This window comes from Phyllostomus discolor, chromosome 5, assembly GCF_004126475.2.
Source record: "Phyllostomus discolor isolate MPI-MPIP mPhyDis1 chromosome 5, mPhyDis1.pri.v3, whole genome shotgun sequence".
Taxonomy (NCBI): domain Eukaryota; kingdom Metazoa; phylum Chordata; class Mammalia; order Chiroptera; family Phyllostomidae; genus Phyllostomus; species Phyllostomus discolor.
In genome coordinates, this window is record NC_040907.2 from 4,428,393 (window position 1) to 4,443,866 (window position 15,474).

At 45.2% G+C, this 15,474-nt stretch overlaps 1 protein-coding gene across 10 annotated transcripts in view; it reads right to left on the reverse strand.

Moving 5' to 3' along the window:
- Window positions 1-15,474, reverse strand: part of RERE (arginine-glutamic acid dipeptide repeats) — a 398,807-nt gene that overhangs the window by 41,430 nt on the left and 341,903 nt on the right. For 6 of the 10 annotated variants that reach the window (XM_036025254.1, XM_036025256.1, XM_036025257.1 and 3 more), the window contains one exon: window positions 13,508-13,588. In XM_036025254.1, the coding sequence (XP_035881147.1) occupies window positions 13,508-13,588 (81 nt within the window). Of the gene's footprint in view, window positions 1-13,507; window positions 13,589-14,335; window positions 14,634-14,849; window positions 14,989-15,474 lie in introns of those variants that run through there. The other 4 variants (XM_036025260.1, XM_036025262.1, XM_036025259.1 and 1 more) reach the window with 4 other exon arrangements.

The window sequence follows — 15,474 nt, forward strand, 5'->3', positions numbered from 1 at the left end:
GAGGCACAAAGAGCATTGGGACTGGGCGAGTAAGGCATCCCGGGCACACAAGACCGCAGTGGGTGGACCCTGGGCACTCAAGCGATGGCTGGCAGACCCTGGCCGAGGGGTGGCAACCGGCAGACCCAGCAAGGCGGCAATTTTGAATCAAGGCAGCAACTGTGAATCAAGGCACTGTATGCAACCCAGGATCCCAGCGCTGGGAATAGAGCCGTGGGGCACTGATTGAAAACACCTGTAGGGGTTGAGGTGCAGTGAGAGACTCCCAGCCCCACAGGAGAGGTCTTTGGAAAGACCCACGGGGTGCACAAGCCCACTCACACGGGAATTAGCACCAGAAAGGCCCAGTTTGCTTGGGGGAAGCAGTGGAAGGGACTGAAGTCTGAGGGAGAGAGGAGCAAGAGCCATTGTTTCCTCTCAGACCCTGCCCCCACATACAGTATCACAACCCAGCAACTGGGCTGACCCGCCCTGGTGAACACCTAAGGCTCTGCCCCGCATACATAACAGGCGAGACCAGACCAAACAAACAAACAAACAAGCAAACAAACAAACAAAAAGATGGCTCAAACAGAAGAATAAATGAAAGCTCTAGAACAAATACTTTTAAGTGACCAAGAGATAGCCAACCTATCAGATGCACAGTTCAAAACACTGGTGATCAGGATACTCACAGAATTGGTTGATTTTGGTTGCAAATTAGATGAAAAAATGAAGGCTATACTAAGTGAAATGAAGAAAAATGCACAGGGAACCAATAGTGATGGAATGAAAGCTGGGTCTCACATCAATAGAGTGGACCAGAAGGAAGTAAAAAACATACAATCAGAAAAGAATGAAAAAAATAAGAACTCAAAAAAACGAGGAGAGGCTTAGGAACATCCAAGACTTCTTTAAATGTTCCAACATCCGAATTATAGGGGTACCAGAAGGGGAAGAGGAAGAGCAACTTGTGGAAAAGTTATTTGAACAAATAATAAAAAAGAACTTCCCCAATCTGGCAAAGGAAATAGATTTACAGGAAGTCCAGGAAGCTCAGAGAGTCCCAAAGAAGTTGGACCCAAGGAGGAACACACCAAGGCACATCACCATCATCAAGTTACCCAAGATTAAAGGAGAGAATCTTAAAAGCAGCAAGAGAAAAGGAGACAGTTATCTACAAAGAAGTTCCCATTAGACTGTCAGCTGATTTCTCAAAAGAGACCTTGCAGGCAAGAAGGGGCTGGAAAGAAGTATTCCGAGTCATGAAAGGCAAGGACCTACATCCCAGATTGCTCTATCCAGCAAAGCTTTCATTTAGAATGGAAGCGCAGATAAAGTGCTTCTCAGATAAGGTCAAGTTAAAAGAATTCATCATCATCAAGCCTCTATTTTATGAAATGTTAAAGAGACTTTTCTAAGAAAAAGAAGATAAAAAACATGTATAGTAAAATGACAGCAAACTCACAATTATTAACAACCACACCTAAAACAAAAACAAAAACAAACTAAGCAAACAACTAGAACAGGAAAGGAACCACAGAAATGGAGACTACATGGAGGGTTAGCAAAGGGGAGTGGGAGGAGGAGAGAGGGGTAAAAGGTGCAGAGAATAAGCAGCGTAGATGGTAGGTAGAGAATAGGGGGAGGGTAAGAATAGTATGGGAAATGGAGAAGCTAAAGAACTTTGGCACATGGGCATGAACTCAAGGGGGGAATGTGGGTGGGAGAGGGTGTACAGGGTGGAGGGGAGTGAAGGGGGAGAAATGGGACAACTGCAATAGCATAATCAATAACATTTTTTAAAAAGGGCATCAAGTTGTGATAAGTAAATTTAGTCCACAGGACAAAGCAAATTTTGAAATTCATTTTAAAAGTTTTGTTTTGCTTTTTTAAATCTCATTTTCCAGAATTTTCAGGAGTTTGCCCAGTTTACTTGATGCTGCTTAACTCTGCTGAAGTTGGCCAGGTATACAGATTCACCAAGCTTATTACCTTTAGAATTTAATTGTTTCACAATTCCAAATTCTTCTTCCAAAATTTAAACACTTCCCTTGACAACTCAAGGCCACAAACCTCTAACCTGATTCCAAACGCAGCATTTGTGGGAAGGAGAACCAAATTCTGATCTTAGAAGGCATGTGCCGGAATCAATAATGACCCAGTCCCAAAGGTGTTGGACCTGTGTTGCTCTAGCCCTCTGTAATAACAAAACACATAAAATGCACCTTTCCCCTCAAACTCAAGAAAAATCGAACCCTTGCACAAGGGGACAAAGAAATAATGCTGCAAGTAAAAATACCAAAGCCTCACAGGAAAAACTTCAACTTAGTATTATTCAGAACATCTTCAGTGGTGTTTCACTCATAAGCAAAAGACACAGGATAAAAATTCCAGACTGTTTTCAAGATAATAAAATGGCATATGAGAGTGACTCACTAACTGACTAAAAGGGAAAAAAATCCATAAACAGTCACAGGAACCTTGCAAAGCTTCAGAATCAAGCTGCAGAATCAAGTAACACCAAACCTCCTCCACTTCTCTTGGCTTTCACCTCTGGTGCGTGAGAGTATGTGCATGCAAGAGCGCGTGCATGCAAGAGTGTGTGCACGCAAGAGTGTGTGCATGCAAGAGTGTGTGCACGCGTGCACAGCACACACACACACGCTACTGGCTGGCCTGAAGCCAAACTGCAATTGGCTAATGGCTTACTCTACTGCTTAAGACAATATTTTATCCTTGACGTGTTCAATAAAACTGCTGAGAAAAATAAACAATGTGTTTCAATCTTATAAATAATCTAGAAAATAGAACTGCTCTGCAAACAGCAGAGGTGACTTACTGCCCATGGTCAACAGAACAGGAAAGTCCCATGTGGCACCGTGAACCCCACGTCCGAGTCTCACTCTCTTGGGACACTAGGATTAACAGGGATTTTTTTTGGCCCACTAAACAGTCTGAGGCCTGGGGTGTCCAGGTTTCAATTGGTATTTAAAACAGCACCAAAGCAGGCAGTGAAAACCAACACAAAGAGCAAAGGTGAGAAAAACTTTTCCTTAAAAACAATGAAAAGCTTTCATCTTTTTGAACCACATATATTGATGATTACCATGTACTTTTATCCCTCATTCACACATGTGAAACATCACTGAAGAACACACACAATTTCATTTCTAATGAATATTAAGCAAGGGCCTGTTATATGTAGGGTGCCAAAGGTGACATAAAGAATGATCAAAATGGGACTTCCGGGAAGATGGAGGCATAGGTGGACGCACCGTACCTCCACGTACAACCAAGATTAGAACAACAACAATTTAGAGGCAGAATAACACCTAGAACTCAAAGAGAATTTATCTGAATGGAAGTCGGACAGCCAAGAAGTTGAAGTAGACCCGTTCATCTAGACTGGTAGGAGGGGCAGAGAGGAGCAGCCGGGCGTGGGTCGCGGTGCTCGGAGAACAGGGAGAACTGGGCGCATAAGGCAACCGGGAGCACGTAAGGCATCTGGGGCGCGCAAGATCACAGCGGGTGGACCCTGAGTACACAAACGGCTGCTGGCGGACCCATTGAGGTGGCATTGTGGACCAGGGCAGAGCGCGCAACCCAGGATCCCAGAGAAGGGACAGAGGTCCCAGGAGAATGGAGCTACCGCCACTGTTCCCTCTCGACCCCACCCCCACATATGATGTCAAAATCTAGCGACTGGAGTGCCCAGCCCCAGTGAACACCTAAGGCTCCACCCCTCACCTTAACAGGAGCGACCAGACCAAAAAAAGGGGGGGGGGGAGAGACAGAGAGAGAGAGAGAGAGAGAGAAAGAGAGAGACATGTCTCAAACAGAAGAACTGATCAATGCCCCAGGACTCATCCTTTTGAGCAACCAAGAATAGCCAATCTGTCAGATGCCCAGTTCAAAACACTGGTGATCAGGAAGCTCACAGAATTCGTTGATTTTGGGTGCAAATTAGATGAAAAAATGCAGGTTACCATAAAAGACATGAAGGAAGATGCACGGAGAACCAATAGTGATGGGAAGGAAACTGGGACTCAAAACAATAGAGTGGACCAGAAGGAAGAAAATAACAACCGAACAGGAAAGAATGGAGAAATAAGAATTCAAAAAAACGAGAAGCTTAGGAACCTCCAGGACATCTTTAAACGTTCCAACATCCGAATTATAGGGGTACCAGATGGGGAAGAGGAAAAGCTACAGATTGAACACGTATTTGAACAAATAATAAAGGAGAACTTCCCCATTTTGGCAAAGGAAATAGACTTCCAGGAAATCCAGGAAGCTCCGAGAGAGCCCCAAAGAAGTTGGACCCAAGAAGAAACACACCAAGGCACATCATAATTACATTAGCCAAGGTAAAAATGAAGGAGAGAATCCTAGAAGCAGCAAGAGATAAGGGGACAGTCACTTACAAAGAAGTTCCCATTAGACTGTCAGCTGATTTCTCAAAAGAGACCTTACAGGCAAGAAGGGGCTGGAAAGCAGTATTCCAAGTCATGAAAGACAAGGACCTATATCCCAGACTGCTCTATCCAGCAAAGCTTTCATTTTGAATGGAAGGGCAGATAAAGTGCTTCTCAGATGAGGTCAAGTTAAAGGAGTTCATCATCACCAAGCCCTTATTTTATGAAGTGTTAAAGGGACTTATCTAAGAAAAGAAGATAAAGAAAAAAACATGTACAGTAAAATGACAGCAAACTCACAATTATTAACCACCACACCTAAAACAAAAACAAACTAAGCAAACAACTAGAACAGGAAAGGAACCACAGAAATGGAGATTACATGGAGGGTTAGCAACAGGGGAGTGGGAGGAGGAGAGAGGGGGAAAAGGTACAGAGAATAAGCAGCATAGATTGTAGGTTGAAAATAGATAGGGGGAGGGTAAGAATAGTATGGGAAATGTAGAAGCTAAAGAACTTATAAGTATGACACATGGACATGACTAAAGGGGGGATATAGGTGGGAGAGGGTATACAGGGTGGAGGGGAGTGAAGGGGGGAAAAATGGGACAACTGTAATAGCATAATCAATAAAATATATTAAAAAAAAAAAGAATTATCGAAATGTAGTTCCTGCCCAGAAGGCCTTACATTTTTATATAATGCATACATGCATGTAGGTGTAAGGAATAAAATGCATGGAGAGGAAAAAGGCAGCAGAGTCTAAAGTTAGTCTAAAGACTAACGTACAATAAGTAACTTTTACAGGGCAGAAGAAAATACGACCCTGCCGAGAGGGGAGCTGGGCTCTGTGCAGTGGCCCGGTCCCCACTGGAAAGGGCTGGGGTGGCTTTTCACATGCGTGCAGTCCAGGCAGGGCCTCTGTGACTGAGCTCTGCAGTCTCGGTGACTGTAACTCAGGTACCTACCGGAGAAACCCGCAGGGCCCCCCGGCCTTCCCCAGCCTGTGAGCTCCAGGAGGGTAAGCACCCTCCTCAAGCACCTCAGACACCCCACAGAGAGTGCCTTTGGTACCCAGAGTTCCCCTACACAGTTCTCACAACACGCTCAGTTTTGCCAACCGTGATGACGGTCTAAACGCCTCAAAGGCCGTACATATCCTGGGATGGATGATGTCACAATTTGGAGGGTTCAAAAGGATTTATGACACCCAAACAGAACAAAGAACTATATTTCCAAAGTAAAAAACAAAACAAAACAAAAAACAAAGGCCATTAATATGGAAACAATTTCAAAATTCAACATCTCAAAAAGAAAACTTAGCTGAATGGAATTCTGGTGTCCCAAGCTAGGTTTTTCCTGCTGGCTTTTCCTATTTTCATAATACAAGTAATGGTTTTCAAATTACACATGAGAAAAAAAATTTTTATGGGTGGAAGGGTGTCTTTTCCACCACTGTAAGCTGTGAATAAGACTGAGGTGACTGTTTTTCTTTTCAAAACAATATAATTAGTTTTTATTCTATTTTCAAAGTGTTACTCAAGGGTATAACTTAAAAATAAAATTAAAATGAACCAATTATGCAAGGATTATGATTACAGATACATTTTGAAACTTTTTAATGTAAGCTTTTAACAGACTGTATTTATTTTTTAGAACATCAGCAACTGGATTTCAAAGTTAGGATGGATTCACAGATCTTGTTAAACTTAAAAAAATCTATTAGTGATATAAAATATGAGCTCCAAATAGATAAACTCATTCACTCTAACCACAGTAATCACAACTTACATGTCTTCTTAAAGACCATTTCAAACCATCCATTTGTTTTACAACCTAATAAAACGGGTGAGTCTGTTTTGGCTTAGAGGTCACAAATGATCTGAAAGTCACCAGGTAGCCAGGATCTAGCCAGATCATACGAAATATGGGTTAGTAAATACCAACAACAAATAAATAAAACCGACCCTTACACGCAGCGCTGTGTTCAGTGATACTCGAGCAGCCCAAGGCAGTTTTCTGAGTGCAGTTTCTACGAGCACGACATTGCATCCATTGAAGAACTCGCACTCCATCCCCGCTTGCTCCAATATGCAGGTAAGGCGAAAGACAGGCCTAAGACATTAACACTAAGAGCAGCAAATATACAAGGCCCTCCACGTGAAAAGTCACCTAGGGTCCGTCTGTTTGTTTCAAGAGAGAGAAGCAGGGAAAGAGATAGGGAAAAAGAAACATTGATGTGAGAGAGAAACATGGATTGGTTACCTCTTGTATGCTCTCCGACCAGGGACCCAGTCTGAACCTGCAACCTAGGCATTGCCTCAACCAGGAATTGAACTCGTGACCTTTTGGTTTATGGGATGATGATGCTCCAACCAACTGAGCCACACTAGTCAGGTGGTCACCTCAGTTTTAAGATCCCCACCCCCACACCGGCCCCCGCAACACTAGCACCAAAAGTTTCTTACATGCAAATTTCTTAACTGCTTCACTTACACAAGGGAATTGGTCAATCTTGCTTAGATTACTCCAATAAAAACTGGACCACTGACAAAACATCCATACAGTTCAGACTATCAGCATGAAGAGAGTCAAGCCTCTGACCCGTTTTAATGGGAACAGACCCCCTACATGGGAATAACTACAGGGTCACAGCACTTGCCACCGAAACGCAGTGCCTGCTAAATCTGCATCTCTCGAGGACAAGTTATTAAGAAAAAAGGTCTGGCGCTTGAATGTCTGTCCTTTTACTCAGTCTTGCCAGCCTCCAAGTATTTACATTTCTTGTTCATACATAAATGTGTACCAGTGAAAGGAACACCTGAAAACACTGTAGTATTAAATATGTAAACTTCAAATTAATAAGGCCAGTCTTTCAAATAAAAAGGTTTCTATTAAAAACAAACAGGTTCTAGCCTAGCCTGACTCACAAACTATGACTGTGTATCACACAAGGTAAAGAGGGGATAAAAGTTTTTATATGAAATATGACAGGAGTTACAACTGTGTTTCTAGGGAAAACTGGGAAACTGGAAAAGGGAAGCTGTATTAAGAAATTCTATCATTGGTAATGAAAATAAGCTCAGATACTTTTCTATGTGTTTGAAAAATTTGCAAAACAAAATCAAATCCTAAATAGTGAAACAATTTGTAATTTTAATAGAATAAAAATAACATTATTTTAAGAATGAACATGACACAGAGGCTTAGGATTCTGCCAAGTCTTTCTTACTGTAAACAGCAGTGCTTCCTAAACTGTACTGTGCGTGCAAATCACCTGAGGAGCTTATTAAAACGCAGATTCTGGTCCAATAGGAATGGGCAGAGCCTGGGAGTCTGTAATTTTCACAAACTCCAGGTGATGTGATGACACTGGTCTAGGAACCACACCGCAGCAATGAGGACACACAGCACACTGTCTGCAGTGTGGTTGTGTGGCTACAACACAGTTGTCCTCAGCAGTACCAACTTGTTCAGGACGTCCACGCTTTGTTATGTAACATCAGATTAAGTACTAATGAGGCTAGAAAACTGTTTACATAAGGTTATAATCTAAAGTTAAATAAAACTTCATGCTGAACATTCAAATTGAATGCTGGAGTCATTTTTAACCTCTTAATATTAACAGAATCTTGATTATTCAGTCTTAAAGTCCTTTCTCAATAGGAATTATTCTTTGTTGAGAGAATATGCTCTATGCAAAAAATTATTTTGCCTGAAGAAGTAAACAATTAATATTCATCAGTTCGTACTTATTTAACAGAACTCATTCCCAAAAATGTGGCTGAGAAAGGTGGTTGATTTTCATGTTATTTCTCAAATTAAAATTTTAAATCTCTAATACTTTTACATGCTACCACCCAAAGTTAAAAAAAACAAAACAACAATAAAAACCCAAATATCAAAACCATTTACCTCTTCCCTGGGCTCTTGGTCCCATTTTTAAAAAGTGACACATTTTCAATAGAGAAAATCAAGATAAAAGACAGGCTTCCACTTTCAGAAGTCACTTTCAACTCCTGGCTTTCAGTCTTACTGCAAGACTGAATTATTACAAGAGCCTTCTCTCTGCTCTCCATGGTGTTCATGCTGCTCAGGAACATTCTGGACCTCAGCTTAGACGCTTTTATTTCTCTTTAAAAGCCTTCAGGGGGGACCTGACCAGTGTGGCTTAGTTGGCTGGGTGTTGTCCTGCAAACTGAAATGTTGCCAGTTCAATTTCCAGTCAGGGCACATGCCTGAGTTGTGGGTTTGGTTCCAGGTCAGGGTGCGTATGAGAGGCAACCAATCAATGTTCCTCTCCTTTTCTCCTCCCCTTCCCCTCTATCTAAAAATAAACACATAAAGTCTTTTTTAAAAAGCCTTCAGGAGGTCCCCAAATGCACTCTTTGGAGAGAATGCAAGGTCCCCCGAAGTCAACCTGCAAGCCATAATTTTGGCCTAACTCCTATTGCATCTCCTCATGCAACCTCCTCCCCAGCCACACTTATGCACTTGCTGGGCACATTTTTGCCATTTCCTGTCTCCATGCCTTTGTGTGTGATATTTCCTACAGCTGGAAAGCCACTTTTCCTCCACCCTCTCAACCATGGCCTGAGAAAAAAATGCATCCTCCCTTCAAAATCCAGTTCAAATGCCACACCTCCACAGGGCCTTCCAGAAGCCCCCAGCCTCTGTGCTGAGGGGCCTGAACCCTCACCAAGGAGGGCCCTGAGCACCTGCACATGGTTCATCTTCCCTGCTGAAACGCGGCTCCCTGCAGGGCACGGTGGCACCGTGGCTCCCTCTGTAGACACCCTACCCATCACAGTGCTCAGCGTGTATACACAATTTCAAAAAACTGAACTATATGCAGTGTTTAGCTCTGAAAATGGGAGGTGGGAGAAAATGATCTAGCATAGGAAATATTAATGAATCAGCAACTGGGTTTACAAATAACACGAGCTTAATTTCGACTGGGCTAGGAGCTCAAAAATAAGACTACACAGATGAGAAAGGTAGCTAAGGATGAACACTTTTTCACCTTCTCCCTCCACAGGCTAATTACAACTCTGAGGGCACCTTCTCTCTCTACAGAGTCAGAGCAGATCAAACTGTCATCTCACTAATGTTAGCTGCGTCTGAGACAGGTCACTGAGTAAGTGCTCCCTGTCTCCGATCCAACGCTGGCTAAATTTGTCTGAGCAACAGCAGATAGAGAGAGCCACACAGGAAGGCCAGCCAGGATTCAAGGGACGATCATCCAGGTGTCAGACGTGGGAAGTCTTGGTTCAAGCAACACAAACATGTTTTTGGTGTAAAAGAAAATGAATGTCACTGTCATCTGAATAATCATCTCATGATTTTGAAGAAAACTGCAATGTGTATAAAAATCACACAAAACATAATTTTTGGAACACCCATGACTTTCTATTATTCTTACCATGGCTCCCCTCCTGGTAATGTAAAGTCAGCTCTACCTGGGCTCTCGTTTCGTCAGGTGTGACTTGGGCATCAGAGAGCGTGCAACTGGCCGGCCCAGGGCCCCTGCGGTTCTGAAAGCAGCACCCCAGGGGCTTGGCTCCACTCATCCTCCCCGAGCTCAGCGAGGGGACACTCACTGTGATTTACACGCACGTGCTCACTCCCCAGACTCTGCTGTGGTTTGGGTCCAGTCATGTCGTAAGAGAGAAATGCACGGCCAAGGGGAATCTGATACGCTCGACAAAGACTCGTTACTATATTTTACTACTAATCATACATCTAAGAATACTGAGGGAGGCAAATGGTTATAGAAAAAGATAATAAGCTACAGGATGTCTGTACAACCATGACCCTAAATATTTAAAACTTGCGGTTATTCTCTTGGGTACCATGAGGTTAACATGTAATATTCACTCAACTAAACCTCTATAAACAGTTGGTTTTCCACAGTCACAGCCACTATTCCCACTTCAGTGGGCAGCAGTGCTCAGAGAAAAGCCAGATCCAGCGCCTGTGTAATAAACGCCAGAAACCCAAAGAGCTGTGAAAGCTGTTCACGCCCAGGCCCACCAGGAACCTGTGTCTGCAGAGCTCACTGAGGGACCCGCAAGAACACAAGTCTCCTCCACGAAGCTGCAAGCCAGAATACATCCCTTCAGCTAGGCCCTGCCCTCCACTCCTTCCCAAGTTTCAACTGAAAGGGTTTTTGGCAAGGTAGATTAATGAGAAACAGGTAATTTCTTTTTATGCAAACTCAATTTTTCTACAAGTGGAAAATAATTCTGTACTTTCACAGCATGTAGCTACTCTGTGTAGTATTGGGGGTAGACGAGAAGAACAGTCATTTTCAAGTATTTTTAGGCACTCCTTATAAACAGTGCCTCATTTAAATTCAGCCTGTAAGACAGGCTGTCTTACAGACACAGACACTGAAGGGAGAGCAGCGGATAACGGAGGCTCCAGAGCAGGTAGGCAGCAAAGGTGGCCAGAGCCATCACTGTGCTCTTGGCGCGGCAACAGCCAGTGTGCAAACATTTTACAAAGATCGTATGTAGCACCTTCAAGACTCTCCCTCAAAGAAACACCATTTCTGAGAAAGCAATTTCCCAGTCCCTGTCAGGATTTGCCCTGAACTCCCCAATAACAGCCACAGTCAGGAGAGATCAGCACGTACTACAGTTACTGGTGAGACCAAGAATAGAGCACAGGCCTGCTGCCCCGCACCCAGGCCCAGTCAGGCGTGTTCTTTGGATGCTGACGCCCTTCTGAAGTTTCAAGTCAGTTGAGAATAGCAAAGAAATGAGTTAATAATTCTGTTAAATAGAAGAGAATGTGGCAAGTATCTACGGATTTGCTATAAAAAGAGGCATGACCACATGAAGATTTCTACCAAGGAAGCTTTCAACCAAGAACACTGGTGCCTGCATATTTCCTCATCTTCCACAGCAAAAATGAAAAAGAACCTTTGGCCTTCCCTCCCCGTGAGTTGTGAATCATTAGCTTGCTCATGTAGATAACTAAGGAAAATGTGAGTGCCCCTCCCAGCTGATTAGAATACTTACAGATTTACCCTACTACCAAACTCCTCCAATCCTCCGCAAAAGACACACAGACACCAGGAACAGTTAGCCTATGTCAGCCATAATAAATCTTCTGGAGCCGCAAACAACATCCCATTAGCGCCAATAGCCCTGCCCCGAAGAGGCGGAAACGGGACGGTGCTCCGTAAGTAAAGAGAGAGCATGTGACTGGGAAACGGGCCTGCGGAGAAGTGATGAAGAAGCGTCTCAGGAAAGAGGCGCCTGGAAAAGACCGGAGAGCCAGTTCGAGGAGTTGACTTCCTAACTCCTCTGTGGTGAGAGAAGGCTCCTTACTGAGTTTGACATCATCGATAAGGAACCAAGAGCAAGAAGAAAAACAGAGTCAAAGACTCTTACCTAGGTTACCGAGGTTTCTGCATTGGAATTAAAACTAGATAAAATTGGCATTTCCAAATGCTAGACAGGAAATTTTAGGATTAATGCTTAATCTTGCTATTATCAATGTGTTTTTTAATATAGAAAGATAAAGCTGTTGTCAAGTGATACTTTGTATCAGATTCTTCATGGTTCGAAAGTTTTAGCGAAGCACAGGGGTGGGTAACACTTGAGTTGAGAGGTTACGAGGTAGCCCTTCACATCAAGTCAAAGGTACTTATTGAAGTCTCTCAATGTCACCCCAATTTAGCCAAACCAAAATTCCTACACTTGGGTAAAGGCATTTTAGTTTTTAAAAGTACCTATCAATCTTCATATAACTGAAATCCTCAAAAAACTTTCCTTCACTGTTCTCCATTCATCACTTCTTTCCAATTTGTTCTGGAAAGAGCAAAAAATAAGTTGGTTTTATGGATTGATTACATAATCAATTTATTTTAATGTATGTGAACAGTTATCTCTCTTTTTACCACTCTTAAAATGACTCATGTCTCAGCATATTCAGGTATATAACAAATATTAAAAGTTTAATCTAGTTATGATTGATGATGCAAACCACCGATTTAAAGGCGGCTATACCTGAAATCTCAGAATCCATCTTCCCTGTTATATCATTGTTCTTAAGGTACTATACAGAAAGTGTCTAGAAACAGTTCATTAAAAGAAAAAAAGGATAAAAGAATAAAAGCTGAATAAGAAAAAATCAGTAAACACCCAATTAGATAACCAAAAGAATAAAACCAAACAACCTACCTATTTTTATAATGAATATTCTTCATCCATCTCCCCCTTCCACTCCTGGAGAAAACGTCTAAATATTCACCCCCACCACAAGCCTTGAAGAGCACTTGCAGAGCCTGGACCCTGCCCCAGCCGCAGATACTGCGAAGTGTCTGGTTCTGCTCCACCTGCACCTCCCCTGCTCCTTAGCCTAGCCGGAGGAGGACACTCCCCAACCCACCTCCAGTAGCACCTGGAGGAAATTACAGATAAGTGAGACGGGATCCCTTGACAATATTCTCTTCATACAACTTTACTCTGAAGTTTCCTTAGCAAACCCTCCCAGCCCAAGTTTAGTAAGAGTACTCAACAGATCTGACTCTCAGTTTTGTGAAATATCATAGGAATTTTTTAAAGCCCCATTTAAGCAATTTATAACAATTCTTGTGCATCATCAAATGAAAAGTACAAACTTTTAGGGCTGGAAAATTGAAGAGTTAAAGCTACTCTTCAAACCACTGTAACATTAAATACAGAAAAAGTCCCAACAGAATTCAAAGTATATGCGCTACAAACCACATCAACCAAATCTGAACTAGTGATAAACGACATTTCCTATTCCAGCCACTGTATTTAAAATTAGATGTTAACTTCCCCAAACCCCGACACCCACTCCCACCCCTCAACTTAACCCTCTGTTGCCGAAGACCTGTTTGTTCTGACAACAGAAGTCCACTTTCTTCAGGAAATAGGCATAATCTGTCACTTACTATCTAGAATCACGAGCTAGAACTAAATGTGAAGGAAGTAAAATGAATAGGATGTTAAAGGCCAGTCTGAATCTGAGCACAGCACAGGGTTAAAGGAAACCATTTCATAAGATCAAGTGTGGAGAAGCAGCAGGAGCAAAGAGGAAAAAAATCAAGTTACATAAAGTCCAATTGTACTCACTGTTTCCTTATTGGGAAGCAGCTCCTTTCGGATTCTGAAGAAGTTCTTGCCGTACTGCCTGAGCCCCTTAACGAAACGTTTCTGTAATAAAAAGAAACAACAAATGGGATGTAAAAACCAAAAACAAAACAGGATGTCAGCAAAGATATCTGCAATCAGCAGAATAACCACCGCAACAACAAAAAAGTCTTAGCCAGGGAATACCACTGGGCTAGGACTGGGGACCCGGACCCCCACCAAGGCAGGCCCCCCACAGCTTTCCTCAGGCCCGGAGCCCACACCCCCCACAGGCTCAGGCAAGGACATCTACGTTGAGGCTCGGCAGCAATCTGTGCCCTCGCTGCTACCGCCAGTCTATGCACTGGCTCGCGGAGGTATAAACAACAAATACACTCCGGGTTTCAATGCCACAGGACGACTGTCTTCCGCCTCAGAGCCAGGCTTCCCGGAGTGCCGAGCAGAAGGGGGAACACAGAACCACACCTGGAGACTTTTCTCCAGAAGGGCACCCCGGAGGGCTGAAAGGCCCTCTCCTTAACCCAAGGAATTCACTAGCAAGGCACCGACATCAGAAGCCCACTGGGAGCCTCAACACTAGTTGGCCTGCCCCACCATCTCCGTCACGAAAAGCCACTCCAGGACACCAAATAAAGAACCATCAGCACCCCTTCCTTCTTCCCGAAGCCCCTCACCGCCCCCTTCCCCCCCACCCCCCCTTTCCTTAGCAGTCTGGAGACTTTCACGTCGTCCCAGGGCTCCCAGGCAGCCCGTCCCCGCCCCAGTGGGGGCAGCACCCCCCCCCCCCCGCCCCTGCTCCCGGGCTCCCACCTCGGGCTTGGGGCCCGAAGCCTGGTCCTGCGCGGCCGACCTGCCACTGCACGTCCCGGCGGGGTGGGCGCCGGTGGCCAGGCAGCCACAGGTACGCGGGGCCGGCGCCGAGGCCACTTAGGGTCCGGAGCAGCGAGAGGCCGCGCCTGTCACCCGCCTCTGGCTCCAAAAACCGCAGGCAGAAGGCAGCCAGGGTGGCTCGGCGTGTGACCGAGGCGGGCCGCGCAGCGCGGGGCGCAGGGCGCGGGGCTGGGGCCACCGCTGCCACCGGGGGAGGAGGCTGGAGCAGCGCGCAGAGCCCAGCGCGGCCGGGCGGCTGCAAAAGGCGGCCTGGATTGCCGCGCTGCCCGCCGGCCCCGCAGTCCGGCCCCCGCCCCGGGGCTCTGCGCCAGAGCCTCCCGGGACCGGGCGCCGCTCTCTCGGGCCCTTCCTTCTGAACAGCAGAAGTAAATCCCGGCGCTGAAGCACAGAAACTTCCTCCCAACCACTGCGCGAGTGAGCAGAGGGCGCCTACCGGGCTGGGGCCGCGCCGGGACTCGGGGCCCCGTCCCAGGCCGCTCCTTTCCCAGTCCTCCCTCCCGGCGGGCAGAGTCAGCAGCGCTACGGCCAGCCGTCCACCAGCCCTGGGCTGCGAAATGGGAGGCCAGCCCGACGACCCCGTGGTCCCTTCCGGCCGGTATTGTGGGCGGCTGCTCCCAGCGGCCCAGGCATTAGGCTGCACCTCGCAAGGCACGGTTCACCACGAAATCACCACGGAAGCTTCCCAGCCAATAAATCACCTGCCCACCGGGAGGAGAGTCCCTCCCACTCCCCGTGTTTGAGACCCGCCGGGCAAATTAAGTGAGGAGCCAGACTTGGCCTGCAGGACTGATCTGCAACCTCCTACTCCCGTCCTAGAGGCTCTGCATTTTCAGATTTCAGCCCTTTCTAAGATGACTCATCATGTCAGTTTTCAATATAATTCTTATACCTCAAAGGAAAAGTCTGCCAAGGCACAAAACAGAAGCAAGCCCTGGTCTAGTCCGGAAAAGAGTGACCTCGGTCACTTAACAAAAGTATCCTTCTCAGGATCAACTTGCATCCCTGACTAGCTGCAGGGCATCTCCACTGGGGGTATGGAAAGGGAGGAGCGGCCCTGC